Raw genomic sequence first — 24,328 nt, 5'->3', positions numbered from 1 at the left:
CTCCTGCTACCATCCGCATTGTACACCACCAGTTGCACCACCCTATAACCCTCGGTCCGAATGTTGACCGGAGTGGGTTGTGCAGCGATCTAATGACACTCATATCCTTTTTCAACGTCATCATGCTCCCATGTCAGCTTCAACACGATACGGTACTCCCTGTGCACGTCCAACGTCTGCATGCATATCATAGTCACGTCCATCACAGCGCTATATTTATTCTTCGTACTATCTTTGTCTCCTCTGCGGCCTGTGCTGATGCGTTGTTCGTTATCCTGCTTTTGTTGTGATTCTCGGGCGCTCCTCGAGGAAGAGATGGGCCTGCTAGGAGAGCAGGCTAGGTTGAGTTTTCATCTTGTTTAGCATACAGCATCGCGTTTTGCTTTGCATTGTCATGGGTAGAAAGGATTTCGGAGATGGAATATATCATACACACGAACTGAGTTTCGACACAGGTTCTATTCGGTTGGATGCCTAGACCACGACGTGACGATGGCGCGGGAGTATGACGCGACGCGACGCGTCTTAAGCACGTGAGACGCGTTCGGTAGATCCGCCGTCCGCGCCACTTGAGCGCCACCACCCGCCTCTTGGCGAACTCAGCCGGCTCGAGACTTGCTTGACACCGATCTCCAAGTTGCAATTGCAACAACTTGTCTGATTTACTGAGGGGCTGCGGCGGTTAAAGAGCGGCGGTGCCTTGTTTCGTGTACTGGCACATCACTCCAGTCAAATTGCTCCCGTGAAGTCGCATCAGGAATTTAGAATGGCTCTTTTGCCAAATCAGCGCCAGGATGGGGATACCGCATCGATCCCAATGAGGCGCTCAATGCGGACACCATACGGTACGTGCTGTACCCCTTTCGAAGGACTCGTGCATGCTGTGACATGTGTGTACTGTCTACTCGGTACGGGTCTTTGTGTTGCTGCATTCTTTAGTGACTTCACTCAATTACTCCATGATAAGAATGCAGACATATCATAGCCCAGGCTGTCTATTGACCCCGCTGCGTCAACCTACTCGGGGTCGGATGCTAACAGTGCTAGTGTGAGGATTACCAGGGGGAGCAACTAGGAGTGCTCGGCGGCGCATGTTCTCAAGGCTTAGGTTGGCTGGCAGACATCGATGCGGTGGCCTGCGCCGTGTGCTTACTCCAGCCTTTCTGAGTCGCACGCAGGATTGCATCGCTGTGCACGCGTGTCAAGTTGAGTGATGACCTCAACAAACGAGACGCACAAGATGATCATATGTCTTGAACATGTCCGATGTTCTTTCGCACCTTGCCCAGCTGTGACAAATATAGATCCTTTGCCGCCAGGCGCACAATACATGCCCACGGAAGCGCCCTTAATTGGTTGTCTCGACCTAAAATACGCACTCACCGATGGACACGTCTGCACGGAGGGATTCCCGCCAATAGAACAATGGACCAATTTAACCGCCCAAACAGCTTGTTCCTGAGAATGTACCGTGTGTTACTCGCGCCAGTGGAATCCCAGACGTTTGAGTAACATGAAATTTTGATACAATTGCCCAAAAATGGTGCAAATAGCAGGCTCCAAACTGGGTATACAGACGAGAATATCCGAATGGCAACACACCAAGTGATGCTTCTAATGATGAGCGGCAAAGTGATAGTTTATGTGTAAGAGCATGTTATCTGATCACTCACGTTCCCCGCCCAGTACGAAGGGCCCAGAATGACGAGCAGCAGCAACTGCGCAGTAACTAGGCTGATTATGACATAGAACCATGCTCTTCGGGTTTCCAGCGTCGCCACTTCTACCGCGAATGTACTGACTGTAGTCAGACACCCACAGTATCCGTCCGCCAACCCAATCAGAACGTTACAGCCGTTGGGGCTGGGTGGCCCTCGCGTGCTCTCGAGCACGGTGAATGTGGCAATAAGCGCCGTCCCAAGCATGTTGGCTGAGAATGTCCCCACGGGGAAGAGATGAAAGCGACGGTTGAGTTCAATTGATAAGACGTAGCGTGTGAGAGTCCCTGGGAACGAGTACAAGAGTGCGGAGGTCGCCTTATGTCTGAATGATTCGGGCAAACGGAAGTAGGCGGGATACGTGGCGGCGTATATGAGGACTGCGAGTGCGGTAAGACCGTAACGCAAAGTTTTGTTGGGTGATGGGAAGGATGGGATGAAGGGGTGCACCAATGATGCTATATGTGCTCCAAATTGGATCGAAATCAGGGACAAATCGAGTGTAAATAACATCTGGGTCAATCCGGCTATGACCTGTGAGTAGCATGTCAGATTATGGACAGCTTGAGTTACGGAGGACGAACATCGTGTAACCAATGTCGGTCGAAGTGGCCTGCATTGATCCATGCTTGAAATACAGACAACTGCCAAGAGGAAAACGTAGTGAAAGATCCACAGAAGCCTATGTCCCGAGTCAACGCATAGTCTTTGAAAATACGAAAGCTCCTACCGGTCGTACACGCAGTATATAACGGCCCATAACTGGCGTAGCAGAATAAACAAGCTTCTCAGCAGCGAACAAGCTAGATGCTTACAACTGGCCGAAGGGTTCCTTGAATCGGAGACAGAAACCCATGACGAAACACCCGCCCACTTGGACCCATGCAAGCGGGAATATACTTTGTCCATCAAATGTGACCAAAGCCTCAAGGCCCAACCTTGCGAGACATCCGAACACCGAGGCGGGCATCAAGAGCGCTAAGACCGGGAAAGAGTACGGAGCGTAGACCTTGGCAGGGGGTAGCTTCTCCTCTTCTCCGGGCGGGCGGTCGATGGACGCAAGAGAGGCAGCATCAGATATCGAGATGTGATGTGCTAAGGCAGACCCAACATCCTCGTCACCATGGCCAACACTTCCGCTCCGCTCCTCCCCATCCTTTTCTCTCTGGGTATTAGAACTATTGCTCGAAGTTTGCAGACCGCCGAGAGCTAATTTTGGGTCTTCCAGCGGCAACGATAAAGGAGTTTCATGGGACATAGACAGTCCTTTGACTGACTGAGCAGAGCTAGACGGAGACTCGGAGGACTAACGGAAGTCCTAGTCGTGGTCCGTGGGTGGAGGACTCGAACCAACGCGTCGATCGACCGCCGGCTCTGCTTATGTAATACATTTCAAATGATCCTGCGCTTAGGCCCGACCTCTGTTCATGCCGACTGCAGCCCTGGCTCGTCCCAGTGTGATGCTAGCTCAGTAAGTCAATGCTTAGGATAGCTCTTTCACTCTTGCTTGCAGCGGCAACTGCTATGTTCATATCTCAGCTATTCAAGCGCAAATGGGATCCCCGTGGTCGAGTTGCGTCGCTATTCCCCTCCGGTTTTACATGATGCTGACTGCCACTTAGCATTGTTACATCACAGGTGGCTCGTCGGGGCTGGGTCTCTCCTTGGCCATCCTTTTGACCAAGAAGGGAGCCGACGTGTCCATAGTCGCACGCAACGAACAGCGGCTTCAGAAAGCACTTGAAGAGTTGGAGGTGCGCCTAGTTTAGTGATAGAAATTGCTGAGCGCATAAGTCTTGGATAGGCCGTACGCCAGACACCCAATCAGATTCTGAAGGCGTATTCCTATGCGGTTGAAACTGAACAGGGCGCTGCCGCCGCGTTAGAGGCTGCTGCTCAAGCACATGGAGGCAAATCCCCAGACGTCGCCTTTCTATGTGCAGGAAGGTCAACTCCGGGCTTTTTCGTTGAGCAAGATGAGGCGTTTCTGAGGAAGGGCCTCGACGACACATTCTGGGCACAAGCATCGTCAGCATTAGTGAGCTTCTATCACATCTTCGTTGTCACACTGTTAAGTCGGCACCCAAGGTCAGCACTAAGAGGATGGTCCGTCGACGCGAGAAAGGGAAAATCGTCTTTGTCTCATCAGTCCTCGGATACTTCTCCATCGCTGGCTACTCAGCATACTCCCCCGGAAAGTTCGCTCTCAGAGGTAATGTCATGCTCGTGCGTCTTACAAAGTTGATCTGATGACGTGTGCAGGCCTTGCAGAAGCTCTCCAGTCGGAATTGATACTATATGGTATAGATGTGCATATTTGTTTCCCTGGGACAATATATACTCCGGGCTATGAGGAAGAAAATCGAAATAAGCCGAAGCTTACTCTCAAGATCGAAGAGTCGGACGGAGGAGCAACCCCAGAGGTAGTTGCAGCCGGACTTTTGCGAGGTATCATTTTAGCGAGTGATGAATGCTGTCCGGAGTTGACAGTCATGCTTGACACAGGTGTACAGAACGGTGATTTCCACATCACGTATGATTTCATCGGAAATGTCTTCCGCGCATCGACGGCTGGGTCTTCGCCACGTAACAGCACTTTCTTAGACATGCTATACGGTGTGATCGGCTTCGTGAGTTGTTGCGTGGTCACAGGCTTTTCCAATGCTTGACATCCGATCACGTTTGTAGATTGCCCTACCTATATGGAGGCATTCAGTGGATTCGACAGTTCGCAAGCATCGCGCTGAACATCAGGAGTATCTCGCCGCACTTGGCATTGACCAGCCCGAATCTGCTCGCTAACACTTGCATACCCTTCTCCATATCGCTACAGTCAACCTATACCTTGATGTTATATACAGTTACCCGAGTTGCTGCCAGGATCAACGGATACTTCTTGCGAAATACCCTGCATAAATACACCCGACAGTTGGCATGTAGGCACTGAACACCGAGTTGTGGTAGATTGATATACTGCCACACATTGCGTGTATACTCGAGATGGAGGTTACACAGTCCAGTACACATGGACACATGACTGACAAGCTACAGGGAAGGCTATGTAATCTGCATATGCTCAAGAACATCGGGAACGAGGCGAGGCGACAACGTGTAACTTTGGAGACGCAACAGATAAGTATGTCAGAAGGGGCGAAGCCCGAGATCCACCGGCGGAATATCCGACAGAAAAACGAGCATTAGACCCTCCATCTCGTGCGAGAGCACTCTTGGTCCTGCCATTTGGCAATTCAACGGAGGAGTAGAAGTCGATTGCCTGGGTAAGAAATGGACCGACATGTAAGATGAGGCCCGCGGTGGCGCCGAAGGGGGTCCAAATAGTCGATCGTTCAGGGCAGGCCGGGGAATATGGCCGACCCAAATTTGGTGCGGTAATGATGGCGACTGCCTTGGCACACACGACTGCGCCTCTTCGACCCGACCGTGTGAGATCCCTTGCCTCTTCCACGGGTTCTGACGGGCTCGTCAGTCGCACAGATCGCCGGGAGCTGGTTTATAAAAGGTGTCCACCCGTCGGCCACCTCCTCCCGCCCGCACTCTGCCCCATGCCGCCGTCCACGGCTCTCCCGACCTTCTACTGGGTCATCTTCGGGCTGTACGAGCCTCTGCTCACCAGCCTCGGCTTCATCGGTGCTGTGTTCGATCCAAAAACCGTGCGTGTCCATTTCTGCCTTCTGCTCAGCCACGCCGACCCCCAGTTTTCAGACTCACGACCAGCAAGCACCATGGCCTGTAGGCGGACCTCCCGACGCGATGCCGCTGGCGACTCGCGTCACAATCCTCCAGCTCGGCCACGTCGCAGGCCTTCTCGGATTGTTGAATTTCTTCGTGCTTTCGGCTTGCCGCAAGTACCTATTCTCGCAGCCTGCATTGCAGGAGAAGATCGTAGGCGCGCTATTAAAGCCCCTCCTCCTGGGAGATTTTCTACACATCGGAATCACCCTATGGGCACTCGGAGACAGCAGATGGGATGTGGCAAGTTGGGGAGGCATTTTATGGATCACCATCGTGACGGGATTCAGTTTGATGATACCAAGGATTACATGGCACTTGGGCATTGGACGCTATGTAGACAAGAGAGACGGTCATCTAGGGAAAAGAGCTTGACTCTTCTGCGCACAGCACGAATATCTAATTCCTCATATTTATAAAGGCGTTTGCTTGGAACGGCGCACTACTAGGAGCAAAACATAGAATAGATGTCACTGGTTGTATGAATACACATCAGACGCAGTAGCGATCTTAACGTGCATCCAGATTATCCTGTAATTAGCATATTAGCGTCGGCACAAGAATGTGTCAATTGACAATTATCGTCATATTAGATCAAGAGGAGTTCACTGGACGTCCAGTATCCCTTCAGGATGATTACTGGTTCCCTCGAACCACGTTTTATAGTCATCCAGCACGTTAAAGATACACGACTCACCAAATAGCACACTACTATGGTAGACGATGAATGGGCGTCCTGCAAACATATCATGAAGTCGACTGTGAGGGACCTGCAGGCGTTTCATGACGAGCCTGTGTTCGCCTAGCGTGCCACCAATCCAAAGTCCATGATTGGACTAAACCAAACCCAGCCGATACGACCCAATAGACTTGAATGCTCTGAAAGGCGAGAGTTCAACGTATATACACGAATTGAAGATGTAATGCAGAGCTCACCCCGGGGACTACAGACGCTATCAAGATACGAGCCACGGAAAGCGCTCTCAAACTAGCTTGAACAACTTTCCTAGGCTCTACAACTGTTTCGCCCTTAGCACGGCGATCCGCAGCCCATTTTTCAACCTTCTTTTCGCGCTCGAGAGCAGCAGCGCCCGCAAACCATCGTGCAGTTTCCACATTAGCAAGTGTTATCAATCCAAGCACGATTGGCAGCGTTGCCGTAGGATCAGAATGTGACAGAGAAGTTAGTGTCAGGAATGACTCGCTGTCCAGCACAGAGGGCGATTGTGAGGCATTGTTGAGTACCAGGCTAAAGCCAACAAACAGCGGTAGTTGCGTCAGGGGCGGCACAAGCATGGTCAAAAAAGATGAACATCGATGCGTTTTCAGGAGCTCAGTTCTGCGAGCCTTGAGCTGCGGAGATAATCTCAACAATGGTAGCAACAGGCAGTAGTGTGGACGCACTAGAATGTTGCTCCTTTTGTTCACTTCTGCCAGCGCTGCATCTCTGTCCCCACGAAATCCATCATGGCGCATGTCCTGAACCGCCTTCTTTTGCAGCTGGGATATCTCTTGACGGAGTTGTGGATTGACTAAATTCTCCACCCGCCATTGTCGATTCTTAGCCTGTAAGGCCCTATGAGGCAAACACAGAACGCAGAAACGAGGCGAGCATCATGCTTACCCAGACAGAGAAGGGGACGGTGAAGAACAGGCGGCTCACAACCGTGACGACAATGATAGTCGTGGAGTAAGGAGGTAGAATGGGCGGCAGTGGCAACGCAATGGCTAAGTCCAGGAATCCATCTGTAAGATGTTGTACAGTCGAGGAGACTAGCGTTCGAGAAGTGTGCAATGGTTTGCATTTCTGCGCTCTCCGCAAACGTGCAGCATGTCGAACGGAAGACAGTCTTGAGACATGCGTGGTGAGCATCGACAAACGAAAGCACGAGCGTCACTTTAATTGTCGAATAAACGGCACGAGAAATGGCAGGTGGACACAAATACTGTACTAGTGGCAATACGATTCAGACTGTCTGTTTAATATCTCCAAGCATGCATACACGACATTGCTGCTCATCATACAATGACTGGGTGCTGGCAAGTAAGAGATGTCATATGCATGCTACATGGCAAATCATAAATCATAGGCTCAATGGAGACCTCCGCAACCCAGTCGCTCATGCCTCAGCTCTCCGCTCCAACCGCTGCCCTCTGTCCTCAAAACTTCATCTCGTGGGGGAACTGTCCCTTTGACAATCCCCAACTCGCCTTGAGGTACTTGTTGAGGCTCTCGGTCTTCTTGACAGCAGCAATGACGGCGGCGTCAACCGCCTTTTGATCGCTAGACTTCGACTCGGGGAATGCTTCCTTCTCTTTGGGTTTGCCCTCCGAGAAGAATTCAGCCTCCGCTGACCGATGTCCCTTGGCGGTAGGTTTCGCGAAGTATGAGTCGCTAATTTTCTCGTCGACCTAATCATACAGCACTTTAAGAGCTTCCGTAAACTCATACACGGTAAAACATACTTTGAAGTCTCCGAGGTCAAGCTTGGTCGAGGTTGCAATAACATACGCCTGGTTCACCCGACGGAGGGGCACGCCGTTGACCTTGTATGGTCCCGTAACCAACAACAACCCGCTTGACAACTGCTTCAAGAACACCACGCGCTTGCCCCGGAAACGGCCCGCCAACAAGATGAGGACAGTGCCAGGCGTGATGGACGAGCGCAGCTTCGTCGGCTTTGGCGATTTACGGCTCTTCTTGGGTTGACGAACATCCTCGGCGGGATAGAATCGAGGTGCTTTCGAAGTGGGCACGAGACGCTTCGCGCTGTTCTTCTCGCCGCCGACCTGTACCTCCTTTGTTGTTGCTGCCTCGGTGGCAGCCGGCTTCTCAGTTTTCTTGATGCCCTTGTAGAGTGCGCGGCGGGCAAAGACCTGCGAGCGAGAGAGGCGGCCGACGCCGGGTACGAGTTCTTTGCTGCGAGCCATCTATAACGGAACGGCTGTATGTTAGAACAAGAAGCAGGCAATCCGTCCTTGGGCGCCATCCTGATGGATGTCGGTGCATCCATCCCCGAAAATCCGTTTAAAACGCGATCCAACGTTAACCACGTTATGAACGGTTTCTCTGGACGCCCCTCAGACACATAGAGGAGGAAGTATGCTCACAAAGTCGGGTCTTGAGGGTTGCTGGACTGTGTTGACGGCCCTCTAGTGAAGATTCGTAGGTGGCTATGGAGCTTAGTCAGCAGCGTCTGGAGATGCGCTACATCGGGAAATGGGCGCTCGACCTGCGTCTGATGGCGCTCTGATCATGGCGCTTGTACGCACAGCGGCCCGCACTCTACACCGAGTGTGCGGACCTTGCTCTGCACACACCACCACACTCGGTACCTTGGTTGGATCCTTCAGATTCCAGAAAACATTTAACATGGGATCCCATGGTCAGGAATACCATTAGAATGCGACTCCACTTCTCCTCACTTAGGCTGATCAGGGTGATATCCTTCAGATGATGATCGCTGCATAGTCTGGCTGGACATCGATAACACGCTGTACTCTGCGAGTGCACGTATATCCCATGCGATGGGCCAGCGAATCCATGGTTACTTGAAGTAATTGCTTCGGCAGTCAGAAACTGACAGGACCGTGTTGTCAGCTTATTTCGTCTCGCTTGGTTTCCCCGAAGAGCAGGCTTCAGAACTACATCACAAATACTACACGCAGTATGGCCTTGCTATCCGTGGGCTGGTTCGGCACCATGAGATCGGTAAGATACCAATTTTTCATAAGTTCCTGCTCTATAGCGGTGCTCATAAAATAGCAAGATCCGATAGATTTCGATCAGAAGTGCGATGGCTCGCTCCCTCTAGAAGACATGCTCAAACCTGACCCTGCTCTTCGGAAACTCCTTGAAGATATTGATAGATCCAAAGCCCGAGTATGGGGTCTGACCAATGCATATAAGACAGTAAGCAATTATATCATCTCAGCTAATGCGACATTGTCGACATGATCATCTAGCACGCGCGGCGCGTCTTGCGCATACTCGGTGTAGAGGACCAGATCGAGGGCCTGGTGTATTGCGATTATTCAAACTCAAATTTCTGCTGCAAACCTGAAGCCGAATACTATCATGCTGTGGGTACATCCGCACGCGGACGTTGCAACAGCTGTCATATCATTGATACTTTCGCAGGCCCTTGAGAAGGCAGGCATATCTGACCCTTCCAAATGCTACTTTGTCGATGACAGCATATCCAATATTAAAGCTGCTAAAACACTGGGCTGGGGTAGCTGTGTCCATTTCTGCGAACACGGAATGATGTCTGTGGAAGGAGGCAAGGTCAAGGAGATCGGGAAAGACATAAGCGAGGGTTCGGATGGAATCGTGGTCATCTCAAAGCTAGAGGAATTACGGACTGTCTGGTCAGAGTTATTCAAATCTTGAGTATACAGTCTTTTACATTAGATGTACATAACGTCCGATAGAAAGCAAGTTGATCCGCAGTACTCTACGCACTTTACATTGGCTATGCTACAGAAGCTATGAATGTCAAATGTGGCTGTTGTGATTAAAATAACATGACAGCGACTACTTGCGCAGTTTCCGTAGCCTCCAGAATGATCCCGTCAAAACCAAGTAAGCCTGATAATGGAAGTGAGTCGGTTTACCCAGTGTAATGGACTACTGAACTCACGAGTTTTGGGACTAGGTAACGTGAGACCGTCTTCGTCATCTGTACGATCGAGTAGCATAGATGCTGGCGTGTCGCCTGGATTTAGAAAATGACTTATATCGTCAACCTAATAACCCGTGAAGGTCAGCCCTGCATCTATCGGTACATGCCATTTCAGTACCCTGTCATAGAATTTGATTCGCGGTGGAGTTTCTGCAAATATATATATATATATATTATAGTAGCGCATAATTTCGGCAGTAGTTCCCTACCATCTTCATCATCTTCAGGCTGACCTTCGATCTCCCATGGACATCGTTTATAGCGCTGAAACAACGCAGTACCCGGCTACGCAACGTCAATAACGGGGAGCGTGAAAATTCTATGGACATACCACATTGGAGTGGAGGATTATCTTCTTCACGACGTGCGTCGATCCAGAGATCAAGAAGTCGATCCCATGCTGGAGATAATTGTAGAAATCTGTAAATAAGAATCAGTTTATTTGAGTTACAGAGGATTGGCGAAAATACCCACAATCTGTATCTGTGTCGTCATCCGTGTTTCCCTTTCTTGAGTGAATGGTCATCCTATCGTCTTCTTTGTAGTGGACTCGAAGCGGTGACCCTAGATCACAGGAAAGGTCTTGCGCCGTGCTGACGCCGATTCGTATTTGAACGGATTCCGTGGACGACGGGAAGAAATACAATGTTACTCCATCATGTACCTATTGAACATGAATAACAGTATCGAGAAGTGCGAAATGGTCTTCATACCCTCACAACAGCGCGCTGTATCTCCCCAAACATGGCAGGGCATTCGCATACCTCGTCCAACTCATCCCGGACTTCGCCATCCAAGCATTTCTGTGCGATAATTATTCTCTTGACTTCTTGCATTCTATCTTCGCGCTGCGACGGGGGGCCACTAAGCCCATCACTCCTACCGTCTTCCTCAAACGTAAAGGAAACTCCGGGGTATCGTAGGTCATCACCGGGATATGTTGGGCCGAAGGTTCGGCTGACACCAACCCGCCTCAGAACCTCTTCGCTAGAAGATAGTGTCGTATCCTTATACTTTAGTGTAACGGGTGGATTGGGATCACGCAGTCTCCTAAGGCAAATAGTATGGAGCCGCTGATGATGGCCAGAGAAGAGGAGGTCAAGGTGTGGTCGGATATGTAGTATTATTGGAGTTATTGATGAGTCTGGGTCAAATTTAACGTCAACTAGGGGGAATGCGTGCTGCATTCTGCGTAGGAGATCCATTACATTCCAGAGTGACGTTCCTACCGGATGAAACCGAGGTTCAGGCAGCCATACAGGGCCTAATTGTTCACGTACCGAGGTGAAACATTCCAAGGCCCTGTCCGGGTCGAATGTCGACATCCAAGCTCGAAAACATAGCGAGATAGGAGTTGTAGTGAATGATGGGTCTGACTCCCCCAGACAGGCAGCCCGAAATGGTAGTGCCACGATCGGCACGCGCTCGACGACGCGTCGCGTCGCGTCCGCTATGCAACTTTAACCTAACCCACGACGATCACGCTGCGTCCAAAATGGTTGCTCCACGTCAGAGACCAATCATAAAGGTTGGATTCACTACAAATTTACTGAAATGACTCTAAAGATAGCGCATGCTTTAGGTATTCAGAAAATACGGACATTCTCTGGGCCCCGAAGCGTTGGAGTTCTTGGAAGAGATCCTAGATCGACATGAGGTCGCCGACGAAGATGTAGAGTTTTCAATAGAGTGGATAGCAAAGGAGTATAACAAGCAAGATGGTTCGTTCACATGTTGTCGTGAGGTCTGGAACTCATCCAAGTGGCTTGTAGACGCGCAGATGAAGGTCTCGTTGGATGTGCTGAAGAGAGTGTATAATACGTTTCAAGGTTCTGTTGATCAATCGGAGGGAGCACCAGACATGTTGGACCCGGAAAGTCAATTACATTTTATTGACGCGTTCGACATGCCATTATGGCATTGGTCGCATGAAAGAAGTGCATTTGAGAGGCAAGACCATACCTTCCCATGGGTTTCACCGTGCTAACGTTATTATTTTAAGCGCAGGGCATCTGGTTCGCTCACTATTGCTGGGACTGCTGATTCCCGCGTTATGGCGATGCGAAACAGATTGAACATTATCAGGCAGACAGTTCTCAGGAACGACCATTTCTCTCCTTCTACTCTCCCTTCTAGAGACAGAGAAAATTTGCTCACGGTACGTATAATTTCATCATGGTAGCATGCGCAACTCATTTCTTACGCGAACACTAGTTGAGATCTACGAAACAACTTCTTGGTCGTGCAGGAGAGCGCTTTTTGTTGTTCGGGATGCTCTGCCACAACAAGGAAGGGAAACTGTGTTTGGAAGACCAAGATGGATCTGTTGAACTAGACTTCTCCCAACTTGTACGTTGATGATCTGACTCTGCACAGCTACTTACGATACGTGTACAAAGGATCAACCAAGTGAGGGGCTATTCACCGAGGGATGTTTCGCGCTTGTCGAGGGCGAGTATACCGAAGATGCAATTCTTGTTGTAATAGCTGTTGGACATCCTCCATGTGAGAGTCGAGAGACCGCGCGGTTAGTGGCTTTTCGGCATTGTATTCGACGAATTTCTGATCGACCCAGATCCATCTACGGGCATGTCGATTTTCTAGGTCAAGGTGCAACGACACTGCTGGAAGATGTGAGGAATGTTCGCTTCTTAAAGGTCTGAGTTCTCATAGTCTTGTGCCAATAGACCCATTTAGCCGCCCGCGTTCGTCTCGAGTTGCCTGACCTTCGATTCTTCGTTCTATCCGATGTATGGCTAGATCATCCAGAGACGCTGCGAGGACTGCGTAAGATGTTCGATCATTGTATGGAGAACAGCTTCATCCCTAAAGTGATCGTCCTGTGTGGCAATTTCTCCAGCCGTGGTATCTCACAAGGGAACAGCAGGGAAGTGCGGAGATTCCAAGGTATAGATTTGACTCAAATGTCTGATAAGAGCTTTTTCATAAACGATTGTTTGCAGATCAGCTAGATTCACTAGCGGACTTGATTGCGGCATACCCTTTGATTACGCGCACGACCCACATAGTCTTCGTTCCGGGTCCGCTAGATGTGACCGTGAACTCCGTGCTTCCCCGGCGGCCGCTAATGTCCTCCTTTGTCTCGCGCTTGAAGTCCAGAGTACCGAAAGTACACTTTGCCACGAATCCCTGTCGTATCAAATTCTTTGAGCAAGAAATCGTGATCTTCAGAGAGGACATGATGGCGAAGATGCTTCGGAATCTGGTAGGAGTTAAACCGGATGCGAAAAATGACGATCTAAAGCGCTATGTGAGTCGGACGTCTAGCATCGTATGTTGTCAACCCGGTCCGCTCAAAGCATTATAGCTTGTGCAGTCCATCCTCGACCAGAGTCATCTGGTTCCATTGACTACCTCGATCCAACCAATTCTTTCTGATTTTGACCACACACTGCGCTTGTATCCTCTTCCCTCTGCGGTGCGTTTACATATTGTCGAATTTGATGGACTGAGGATGAATGCTCCTTTATGATAGGTTGTCCTAGCGGACAAATATGATAGATATCAAATGACTTACGAGGGGTGCCACGTGTTCAACCCCGGAAGCTTCGTGGGGAGCTCTTTTGCTTTTTCTGCATACGCACCTGCACGGAGGGAGTCCGAAGAATGGTGAGCAAGCTCTAATATGATTCTCAACTGCGGCGACTGACATATTACGAGTGACAGTGTTCTGGACATGGAATCAGAAGACTAGTACTCCCAAGGATCCCAAAATACCTTTACCGGAACATTTCTGTGAAGGCGACCCAACTCACAACTCCTACAGTAATACTATACCGTGACCACAGATAGATCTAATAATACCTCACGACTCGACGGCTGCAAATAACTAGTAGGACGTGTAAGAGAATAATGATTGTTGTATACTATCCAAAAAGACGTCTACTATCGATAGTATCAAGTATGACCTGCTTTAGTGTGTGCAGGCTAGCAGTGGTAGTGGCCTTAGTGGGTCTGCCTGTAGCCTGAACGGATCCTCGGGTCCGAGCCGACCGGGCGATCACACTGCATCGAGATCACGCTTGCTGCCGGCGCCGTATTGCGCCAGCTTGTCTCGTCAGAACAGCAACCCTCATGCTCACTACCAACATCTCAGTTAAAGACATACTCATTGTTTAATGCTGGGACAATATCTGGAACACATCACTTGCAGTCTCCAATCTCTGCTCATTCCCTTCTGAGTCCACACTCCTTTCCCTCTACCTCGATGTGAGTCTGTCGAACGCTCATTCCGGTTTCACGACTCATCACGCGCACGCTCTCATTCATAGTTGTGGATTTGGCCAAAATGGTCCTGACATACGTATTCTCGGTATTACGGACACTTGTGCTTGCTTCTCCTACGGATTATTCTCTCTGGGCGGTCTTCATCCTGTGGGCTGTACGGCTCATATCTCTGTCCCTCATATTCCGGATATACGTGGGTCCTTCTATCATCAGACTCATTTCTAAACGGTTACGCGTGCGCAGCGTAAGTTTGCGCTCCATCCGTGGAATATACTTTCGAGCAGGTAGTGGAACGTTGCGTGTCGACCGTATTGGCATATCTTATCACCGCCCCTCCGCTGAAATTGCGCGACGCTTTTCCATCGTAGTGGAAGGTGTGAAAGTGGAGCTTGACAGGAGGAAGGATAATACGCGGTTGGAGCCTTCCTTCAGCCGGAAACGTTCAGGTTCGCCCTCTTTCACATTCTCGCCGCTCGTACGACGTTCCTGGCCTGCTATCTGGTCCGTACTGCGCATACTGTACGCTGTTCTTGAACCGTACGTCCGCCCTGTGGTTCGGTCGCTATTTGTCAGTATCCTCCGCTTGGTTATCCGGGCACTGCCTGCTATCACTCATGTTCTGGACTTCGAGCTGCATTCGGCTGTAGTTACACTAGCGGATGTCCCAGGGTTAGAGTTGTCAGTAAGACAAGCCAAGCTCTACACAACGATTACGCTGTCGTCCATTGACGGGGTAATCATTCCGGGCACTAGAAGACATGCTCATCACACGCGTCGTCATAAGAGCTTGGCGAATGTTGCCGATTGGAATGCCAGGATTGCGGGAAGTCTCCGTCGCACATGGGATCGTGCTTGGGGTGCTACTCAGGTTACTGCTTCATTAACGCTTGGTATTAAACACATCACTGGTACTGCATCTTCCGTTTCTCTTCAAAATCTTCCCAAAGCATCCGCTACCGGCGAGTATCATCCATTTTACGTTTGTATTTATCTGATGCATGTTCTGTGCCGTAGATGGAATGGCTTTTGTCGATGTCCCGTCTACGACATTTACTGCGTTAGTGCGCATAGATCCACATCGGGCCATCGAACCCCATAGCGTGGAGACGTCGCTCAAGCTCGATACCGTTGACATCAAGATCGATGCCATTCAACGTCTACTGAAACTTCTGAGGTCGCGTCCGAGGCAGCAAAGTCTTTCTGAGCTAAATGAGCAGCTGCCTTTGTCCCCCGCTTCTATGCAAACACCACTTTCAGCTTCACTTTCTCCCCCACTTCCAAATCGTCGCTTCCCGTGGCCGTCTCCAATGTCACCTGGCTCGCCGCTCATGGAAGCTCTATCTTCTGTATGATCTTTTTTTTTCGTTATCATCTCACAATAGTATGCTGATAGTCATGCAGGCATCGATGCGATTAGGTTGGGGCCACAAACATATTCCAGTACGTAGGCTTGGTAGCAAGGCAGTCAGTGTAAGTTGCATCGCTCTTTATGTTATGTTGTTAATTCGTTGAGGTTGTCTATCCCTATTAGTCGCACCTATCATTCCTGAAAGCTGTGAATATTATCATTACGAAGCTTCAGCTGCAACATGGACCCCAGCTTAATGAACGAGATGTTTCTCAGACATTTGTAGCAACACTACGGGGAATCGACCTCCATGTGGGTCTTAGTCATCCAGGTTCGAATCCCATACACAGGAAGATGCTGGGTACCGGAAGTGTGCCAGACGATGACCTCGGTGCGGACGTATATCGTCTCAATCTTTCTACGAACAGAATCTCCCTGGACAGGTCTGGCTCAGGTGCGATTGTCGATCATCTACAAGTCCTTTCCATCGGGTCTCTACAAGTGGATGCGATGATCTCCCAGTGGCCCTCTCCTTGGCTTTGTAGCCCGAGGTTCTTGTCAGGCGACCCTAATTCCCAGCTATTGGCGGTGAATATTGATTTAGGCGAAGTGCGTCTTACAGAGCGCTTGGAAGTTCTTCGTGTCATTCTGGCGCGCCAACAGCCTCCAGCCGAACCCACAGACGGTCGCGCACCTTTGCCGTCAATATTATCACCAGTTCCTCGCATCGCATTTGGTTTCAAAGTTGGGCCTGTGATTGCACGTCTCATCTCGTCCGGGGTGCAAACTAACGAAGATCCATTTGCTCTCGAAGCTCGGACGGACGGTCTCGTACTCGCTCTGGACTCACATTACCTGTCACTCCCCGATAAGCGCTCGACTCACGCTCTGCATGACCATCTGAATCTCAAAATGGAATTCTTTCTCAATTGTTCACTGCAACGCACATCTATTCATCTACAGTTTGGCTCCGAGCTCAGCAGTAGGCACGAACGGGGCTCACCTGCTGAGTTCTCACACCACTCCGGTGACGGTTTACTGAATTTGGACACGTTCGAAATAATTGGTCATGGAAACGGCATCGGTGACATCGCGGAGGAGGGTAATTGTGCCATCACACTGGATGTTCCCTCATTATTCACGGATTTGCGGTGTTCTACGGAGGCCATATCGATCGAGTTATGGCAACCTAGTGTTCTCAAAGCTATCTCCCGGCTTTCGGCATATTTTATCAAAGGAACAAAGAAGCCTGAGCACACATCGGCTCGTTACGTTCTGGACAGCCTGCCGTTTGGTCTGTCGGCTTCAATATCTGTGGGGCGTTTTGTCGTATTTGTCACCGCACCGGATCTCGCTCCCGGTGAAGAGCTGGGCATAACTCGTGGTGTGGCAGCACATCTAGGGTTTTCCCTCCGTTATTGTGCCGTCCACAACAGGCATTATGATCGCATTTCTAACCTTCTTGCTCGAAGCCAAAAGCGCCTGCGTTTGGCGTTACCTACAGAGCACATCGTTCAAGCTGTAGCCGGCACGACCACACCTGTGCAAACACCTTCACCTCGTGCGTTGATTGGAATCGCCTTATGGGACGTTGCTCTCCGCGACGCTGTCGCAACGCCCTTCACTGCAGATGATCCCTACTGCCATGCTGAGCAGGACGTCAACCTGACATCTAAGGAATTCCTGCGGATTGCCAATGTTGATATTGACATGGTCCTGTCGGGCCTGCGCCCGAATGGAACGTATCGCCCTGGATCGAAAGACGATCTCCTGATCACCGCCGCCGTCTCGAGGATACGTGGGTCGTTGCGTCTCGCTCATATTTATCATCTTCTGCTGGCCGTCGAGACTTTGAAGGGGCTCTTGCCACCTTCGTCCTCAGAGAAAAGGAGCGCGCCCACCCATTCCACCCTTTCACTCAGTCTGCAGTGTGATATCAAGGAAGCCCAACTTCTATTCGAATTCCCCCTGCGATCGAAATTGTACTTGCAGATTTCATACCTGTGTTGTACGGGGTCGCCCTTGAAGAAAATTACTCTCAAGTGGAGCAGCATCATCTTGGCGATTGCTGTTTCTACTATACGAGATGGCTCTCCAAGGGAAGAATGGGAAGAGTTAGCTCGTCTATCAGATTGGAGCATCAGCCTACCACTCCACATCAATCCTACGTCTATCTTGGTTGAAGGTAATAGCGGTCGTCTGCGCATACCGTTCGATTTTGTTCTGGCCGACCTTATCCTGGATGTCAATCTCACCGTCAAGAGTGCAAAGCATCTCATACGCATGGTTTCCGATGGTCAATACTCCAAGCCGCCAGTACCAGAGGCCGAAGACGCTAAAATTGTGCCGAACATTTCGATCACGATCAGATGTCTGACTATTGACGCGGCGGACGAGAATCTTGAGTCGAGAATGGGTCTTATATGGCGCACGGGCTACGAGGCAGCGCGTCTGAGACAGGAGCGTGACGAAGCGTTTCAGGCCAAGGTGTCCACTATCCTGACGTCAAATTATGCGCACCCCCAACCTCATGATGTCGACTCCGACTTCCAATTCGGTTCTAAACATACAGTCTCCATTTCCAATGCTCGCGAACGCTTATATCAAGTCCACTCTGTTGCTTGGAAATCTTCTTTCATGAAAGCGAATAGCTTGCAAAAAAGTAGGGAAGACAAGTATACTCGGCATGCCATCGGGCGTCGATCAAAAGAGGATTTGTACCACGATCTGGTCTCTGTCAATCCAATGCAAGCAATTCCTCCTCTATTGCGAATTTCGTGGGATAGCTTGATTCTCAATTTATCTGCTCCCAAAACACTAATCGACAACATCCCAGAATTGCTCTTTTCTGCAGGCGATGGGCTCCCGAAAGATACGCAATTTTCACTCCTCGTGCCTCTGCACATCAACTTCACTGTGGCGTCCCTTCGGATGACCTTCCGGGAATATCCACTCCCGCTGCTCAATATCCCGCCGAATTCCATTATAGGTTCTCCCGCGCTCGAATTCGACACTAACTTGGTCATTGCTGAAGAGATGGGGACTGATTGTTCTGTGGAGTGGTTCCCATGTGAAGTTGTCCATGCTAACAGCGGTATCCATGGCGCGCCCGCACTATCCATTCCAGTTCCTAAGACGATTATGCCTGTCAAGACATATGCTCAGCCTACCATACGGGTCCTCACCGATGGTACAACTGATTTAGCATGGGCTGTGAGCTACGGCCCCGCAACGCAAGATTTCATGCGTGTCATTGATACGTTGTCGCACGCGCCTCGAGATCCATCACCGCCTATTGGATTTTGGGATAAGGTATTTTCATAGGACCCATGCTTGCAGCTTGATGCTAATCTATATCATCCTCCATTCCAGTTGAGGCTAATTTTACATTGGCGTGTCAAGGTGTTTTTTAAGGGTGATGTCCAGTTCAACATGAAAGGTCAGTATTATCTGTTCATACTAAAATTTTTGTTCTCATTATTTTCTCATAGGTTCTCGCGACCCTTATGGACTAAGCGGCGACGGAGCTGGATTCGCCCTGAGCTGGAGAGGAGACCCTTGTGTATTCATTGGCCAGCCGAACGAGCAAGGAGAATTAATTCAAGTCAAGAGTGACACTATGTTGATCATAATTCCTAAGTATGATGTCTATCTTTCTAATACTTTCTCGTCGCTGAGTAATCACGCGCAGCGTGCAAGAGACGTGGGGTCAGAACGGCGAAGTGGACGAGCCTACGCTACGACACTCTATCTCTGCCACACCCTTTTCCACCTTCAATCCGCGAAGATCTCGTGAGTCTAGAGTGTGTGCAAAAGTTAGCTCGGGCACATGTTTCGGCGTGGGGTTCGTCCTCGAGCGATCCTGTGGGTCGGAGTGCGGCACATGCACGGGCAAACCGTTTGACCGCGAATGTCGTTTCTTCGACTTCCTACCTCATTACAAGGTCAAGTTGGAGACCAAAGCGGGCATCCCAGAGCCCAAAGTAAGTGCCTTCCGTCAATTTGGAGGATAATGTGTTCTCATTGCGTGTTAGTCGTTCGAAGATTCCTACAATGGGTTCCGATCAGACTTCATCCATATGTCTATATCGCTAACATCGGGGCTCCGAAACGGCGGAGGTCGTCATAAAGTGGCACCAAGCAGTTTGCACCTCTCTCCCGAAGTATTTGAACACTTTTGGGCATGGTACGCCCTCTTCGACGGTGCCTTATCTCTTCCTATACGTCAAGGATCGCTGTATTCAAGGAAGCGGCCGGTGTCACCGAAGTTCGGCCAGCATCTTGCCACATTGAAGTATCGCGTCCTGATTGAACAGTTTTTCATCACGCACTTATATGTTGACAACTCCTGCGACGCGTGGGCGGATGGAGTGACTCCCTTTGTCGGAGTTAAAGCCCTCATTGACCGGTTCCAGGTAGACATGCACCAGAGAGACCAGGAGAGCTCGCGACTGGTTCATGGAGAACCCAAAGCAGTTCATCATAAAGCATTTTACGCTATCGAAGTTGTCATGAAAGGTCTGGATCTGCGCTCGATGCTAGCTGTTTTCTCGGAACCTCTCAAACAAGAAGTGCGGATGGAATCGTCGCCTCTAGTCAGCAACTATAGGTCGGAGATCAAAACAGACTCTGTTTCGCAGGAATCGGAATGGATCGACTGCGACGACTTCGACAGGAATCAGTGGTCACCCGACAAAGCACCTACCGTCTACCTGCAGCCTGTTGGATACTGTCCTCATTTCACGTACTTCAAACGTGCCACAGACGAAAATGCCGAAAATCCGGAGAATGTGCCGGTAAGAAGCAAATTCGGTGCAGAGAAAACACATATCTGCCATCTTGGACAAGAAGCCTGTATGTCCATACTTCATGTTCGTGATTTGGCACTCAATACTTTGTAGCTGTCACACAGGTACAGATCTCGCTGACAGGGTCCCGTATCAAGGAATTGCAGCAGAAGTTGGCTCATTGCTCGGCCAAGGCGTCAACCTCGGTGTGTTGAATCGCCTGACCAAACAATATTTGACTGATATTCGACTATACTAGAATGACGGTGATGAAAACGAGCTGCGCAAGAAGATCGCATTGTTGAATAACTACGTCCAACATCTGCACAAAATCGATGCGACGTCCTTTTCAGCTGTTCCGCAACGCATCCAAAGCTACCATATGCCCTCAGATGCAGTATCTCCGGAGGATTGGGCAGAGTTTGACCACGTCTACCAGGTTCATTCTCCGCAAATATACCTCAATCGTACCATCCGTGATGTGTGTTGAATCCTTCTATCCCATGTGTTCGCGCTAAACGATTTACGTATAGGTGATGATGCAGTATTATTACTGCTCTCGTGCTAAACGAGGAATCGAATACCACATGGCAACGCGGTATGCCTTTTACGCCTTACTCTTTGCGTATGGCTGACTGGTATTTAGTGCCGTAAAGTTCATTCGTGACCAAGCGCAGGCGGCTCTCGCAGATCTAGTTCAGGACAAGGATGGTCATCGCAAGCCAGTGTCCAATGCGCAAGCTGCTGCTATCGCTGTTCGCAATTTCTTTACTGGCGAGAATACATCCAGCACTCCCGTTGACGATGGTCAGCCTTATTCGGTTGATGACCCCGGTTCTATTGATCCACTGGATGGATGGTCTGAGGACGTTTCCCTCCAGAAGAGTCATTTCTGTCTATTGCTCAAGCCGCAATTCGTCCTACGAAGTGAAGCCAATTCGGAATCAGACCATGACTCAGTTTGTGTCCTTGCAGCTGTGCAAGGAAAGCTCACGTCATTCGCCATTCTTGATAGTGCCAATGCTGACGATCCTGTCAGCGGACTGGTCATGAATCGGTGTGTGTTTCCTGAACGTTTTGAGCGCACATAGATCTAAATTCCTCCAGAAACTTTGCATCTATCGTAGGACTACAGACGTTTTCGCCTTCTACCGCGAATATGTCTGGGGATGGCTACGTTCCTCTGGAAGTTCTCATTGACTTGCGATGCGAGAACAGTGCGTTCGACCGACTTGTTCCTCAGACAAATGCGTTATTCCAGTATGACAAGTTTAACCGACTGCGTTTGCGCAATGATGTCACATCTGTTGCGCAAACAGGTCAGAATTCGAATCGCCAGCACGATCACTTGCAGAATCAGACTGTGGGTCCTCTTTGCTTAGATGCACTAGTCACAATTGACGTTGTTCTACAGGATCTTGTTCGGGTGCATGTGCCACGATTTACTGTCTCCGCGAATGATGGTCACTTCCAAGCCATCGCCAATATTGTCACTCGTCTTATTCTCTTTTCGGATGCCGCTCTCAAAGACCGTTCAGACAAGCTTGAAAGGATGCTGTTCAATTACGACTTCACGAACTTAGCATCTGCTGCTGATGTGGTGGCGAACATGCAGATACGCCTCAGACATGCGCTAGAGACTCGCCAAGAAGCTGTTCGACAGCTTCATCAATACGGTAATGAGGGGCAAGTGGAGATTCTTAGGATTGATGCGCATATTATCCTGCTAGCTGAAGAGCTCAACTTGATCTTCGACGCTATCAAATTAGCCCAGGACAAGGCGAATGATCATCCGGAGCAGAAGTCAGCTTTGCTACTCCACACGTCATCATCTGAAATTTCTTGGAGGATGCTTGACCAGCAAGGTCAACTACTTGCGAAGCTCGCGGTTCGTGACATCAATTTCTATTGGCTCAGTCGGCAGGACAGTTCTATAGTCAACCAACTAGTCTTGGGTGATCTTCAAGCTTTCGATGGTGCCGCTGATGCTGAATGGACCGAGATCCTGTCTAAACACACAGATCCCATCACGCATCCGCTAGTGAAGGTACGTTGTCTGGGTGTCACAGGAAATTACTAGAGATAACATTGTCTTTGATAGCGTAAATTGTTCGTTGTTGCAGATTGGATAGTGTTGCCCCCGGTCGGCGGCATCACCATTTACGAACGATTCGAGCTGACCTTCCACCCAATGCGCTTGCAACTTGACACTCGCACGGGGAGACGCATCATGGAGTACGTCTGGCCCGCTCGCCGACACAGGGAACATTCAGACGATGAACTCCATGGCCTGGATTCGCTCCCCGACTCACCTTCTCCCACAAGCGACCACGCGAACATTCTGATCATACCGGATAGCCCTCTAAGCCCTCGACGTTCATCATGGGATGTTTCCCCTCTGAAATCCCCTGATGCAAGTAAACTAACGCCGGTACCCTTGCGTAAGCTGGGAACCTCGCGTTCCTTCACGGATTTGCGCAACGCGTCGAGGTCGGACACCTTGCGATCACCCGGGTTGCACAAGACACGCTCAACCGATGCGCTTGTGACCCTGAGCAAGCCCTCGCGGTCCGTGACGAGCCAGGTTTCCAAAGACTCTGAGGGTACGAAGGAACGTAATGGGCAGTCACGCAAGAGGCATGAGATTGATGACGCAACTGAGATGAAGACGCGCTCGTCTCAGAAGACGTTCGTTTGGGTAAGAGTCAACAGGTGAGCGCTACACTTGTTGAACGAGGACCACTATCTTTACATTGATCGCTGTCGCTAGCCTTTACCTTCTCCTAAGCATTGCGAAGGAAGATTCCTTCCTCTGTCGCGATGCACGTATCCGGACGCGAGACCTTGAATACCGAAATCAGACATGGAGTGTGCGTGTTGCCGATGTTCGCTCTCTGAGCTCAGGATCTAACATATTGCGATAGTTTGAGGAGTTGGTTGATCAATTTATTCCATCGGGGCGAAACTGGCGTGGTTGGGTGAAGATGGCATTCCAGCAACCGCTTGTCCCGGTTCTGCCTGTTGCGCGGGAGCTGATCTCCAAAACCAAGTGGATTGCACCCAAAAGCCATCACAGTCACACTCTTGACGAACATCACCGATCGACGCTGCTGCCATTCCAAGCTCGACAAATGACATCTTCGTCGTCATCTGGCTCGACTGCAACCGGCTCACGGACTACGTCGACACCCACTGGTACGCTGTTATCGAGTTCAAAGGGAAGAGCGATGTCATTGTTCCATCTGCATAACAAAACGGCAACACCCATCGTGGCATCAAGCCTGACGACTGAGCCAGAGGAGATCCAAGACTCTTCGGATGCGTCTTCGCGCCGGAGAGGAAGGCCCCGAGTGTTCAGTGTGTTCAAGAGGAGAAATCAGACGGGCATGCGGTCCAGTATGGATTCAGATATGTCCACCACAAGCGTAAGTCTCTTTTTGTGACTTAGTATGCGCTATACTCACCACCTGCGCATGTGTAGGTGGGATCGTCTCGACCCTCAGAACAATCGTCCCGGGAAGACTCGAATGCTAATGGAGACGCATGATTGAAGGATACCCGATACGATACAGCATCTCTAATCATGAATCGCATGCTATATATCTGTAAGTTATACTAGAACGGATGTCATACTTACTTTGAACAATGAACGAGGCTTGGAGAGAGGTGGTGCAGTGTGCGGCAAGTTCCGAGAAGAGTTTAGCTTGGCACGGTGACTTCATCTGAACGCGTCGAACAAGCGCCACTCCACCACCACAATGCCATCTCAAATGCAGCCAAATTTCTCGTTGC

At 50.1% G+C, this 24,328-nt stretch overlaps 8 protein-coding genes across 8 annotated transcripts; 5 read left to right on the top strand and 3 right to left on the bottom strand.

Moving 5' to 3' along the window:
* Window positions 1–1,476: 1,476 nt before the first annotated feature.
* Window positions 1,477–2,976, bottom strand: FIBRA_05292 (uncharacterized protein; the record flags this gene model as incomplete). The annotated part of the gene is made up of 5 exons (XM_012327063.1): window positions 1,477–1,614; window positions 1,674–2,252; window positions 2,303–2,400; window positions 2,449–2,480; window positions 2,534–2,976. 5 exons carry the CDS (start codon window positions 2,974–2,976, stop codon window positions 1,477–1,479), a joined length of 1,290 nt encoding a protein of 429 aa, XP_012182453.1.
* A 266-nt stretch (window positions 2,977–3,242) lies between these two features.
* Window positions 3,243–4,520, top strand: FIBRA_05291 (uncharacterized protein; the record flags this gene model as incomplete). The annotated part of the gene is made up of 7 exons (XM_012327062.1): window positions 3,243–3,290; window positions 3,341–3,472; window positions 3,523–3,756; window positions 3,807–3,930; window positions 3,981–4,166; window positions 4,224–4,348; window positions 4,407–4,520. The coding sequence occupies 7 exons, from the start codon at window positions 3,243–3,245 to the stop codon at window positions 4,518–4,520; spliced, it is 963 nt and encodes a 320-aa protein (XP_012182452.1).
* A 593-nt stretch (window positions 4,521–5,113) lies between these two features.
* Window positions 5,114–5,843, top strand: FIBRA_05290 (uncharacterized protein; the record flags this gene model as incomplete). The annotated part of the gene is made up of 2 exons (XM_012327061.1): window positions 5,114–5,389; window positions 5,442–5,843. The coding sequence occupies 2 exons, from the start codon at window positions 5,114–5,116 to the stop codon at window positions 5,841–5,843; spliced, it is 678 nt and encodes a 225-aa protein (XP_012182451.1).
* Window positions 5,844–6,215: 372 nt separating this feature from the next.
* Window positions 6,216–8,399, bottom strand: FIBRA_05289 (uncharacterized protein; the record flags this gene model as incomplete). Its single annotated transcript, XM_012327060.1, has 6 exons — window positions 6,216–6,347; window positions 6,405–6,821; window positions 6,873–7,034; window positions 7,093–7,214; window positions 7,676–7,880; window positions 7,935–8,399. 6 exons carry the CDS (start codon window positions 8,397–8,399, stop codon window positions 6,216–6,218), a joined length of 1,503 nt encoding a protein of 500 aa, XP_012182450.1.
* Window positions 8,400–9,138: 739 nt separating this feature from the next.
* Window positions 9,139–9,861, top strand: FIBRA_05288 (uncharacterized protein; the record flags this gene model as incomplete). Its single annotated transcript, XM_012327059.1, has 4 exons — window positions 9,139–9,180; window positions 9,235–9,381; window positions 9,435–9,551; window positions 9,610–9,861. The coding sequence occupies 4 exons, from the start codon at window positions 9,139–9,141 to the stop codon at window positions 9,859–9,861; spliced, it is 558 nt and encodes a 185-aa protein (XP_012182449.1).
* A 124-nt stretch (window positions 9,862–9,985) lies between these two features.
* On the bottom strand, window positions 9,986–11,494 carry FIBRA_05287 (uncharacterized protein; the record flags this gene model as incomplete). Its single annotated transcript, XM_012327058.1, has 8 exons — window positions 9,986–10,059; window positions 10,112–10,217; window positions 10,272–10,303; window positions 10,363–10,438; window positions 10,485–10,573; window positions 10,628–10,817; window positions 10,867–11,378; window positions 11,434–11,494. The coding sequence occupies 8 exons, from the start codon at window positions 11,492–11,494 to the stop codon at window positions 9,986–9,988; spliced, it is 1,140 nt and encodes a 379-aa protein (XP_012182448.1).
* Window positions 11,495–11,648: 154 nt separating this feature from the next.
* On the top strand, window positions 11,649–13,787 carry FIBRA_05286 (uncharacterized protein; the record flags this gene model as incomplete). The annotated part of the gene is made up of 11 exons (XM_012327057.1): window positions 11,649–11,681; window positions 11,736–11,874; window positions 11,926–12,125; window positions 12,156–12,311; window positions 12,368–12,502; window positions 12,553–12,680; window positions 12,729–12,786; window positions 12,841–13,060; window positions 13,117–13,424; window positions 13,482–13,592; window positions 13,650–13,787. 11 exons carry the CDS (start codon window positions 11,649–11,651, stop codon window positions 13,785–13,787), a joined length of 1,626 nt encoding a protein of 541 aa, XP_012182447.1.
* A 675-nt stretch (window positions 13,788–14,462) lies between these two features.
* Window positions 14,463–24,083, top strand: FIBRA_05285 (uncharacterized protein; the record flags this gene model as incomplete). The annotated part of the gene is made up of 18 exons (XM_012327056.1): window positions 14,463–15,384; window positions 15,416–15,747; window positions 15,803–15,871; window positions 15,933–19,061; window positions 19,122–19,188; window positions 19,241–19,388; window positions 19,441–19,732; window positions 19,784–20,603; window positions 20,651–20,742; window positions 20,796–21,017; window positions 21,070–21,134; window positions 21,183–21,593; window positions 21,644–21,899; window positions 21,951–22,583; window positions 22,638–23,248; window positions 23,307–23,406; window positions 23,461–23,961; window positions 24,018–24,083. 18 exons carry the CDS (start codon window positions 14,463–14,465, stop codon window positions 24,081–24,083), a joined length of 8,736 nt encoding a protein of 2,911 aa, XP_012182446.1.
* Between the last annotated feature and the right edge of the window lie 245 nt (window positions 24,084–24,328).

The sequence above is a fragment of the Fibroporia radiculosa genome (genome assembly GCF_000313525.1).
Source record: "Fibroporia radiculosa TFFH 294 genomic supercontigs, scaffold4111, whole genome shotgun sequence".
In the NCBI taxonomy this organism is placed as follows: domain Eukaryota; kingdom Fungi; phylum Basidiomycota; class Agaricomycetes; order Polyporales; family Fibroporiaceae; genus Fibroporia; species Fibroporia radiculosa.
This window is presented reverse-complemented; position numbering and strand designations above follow the sequence as displayed.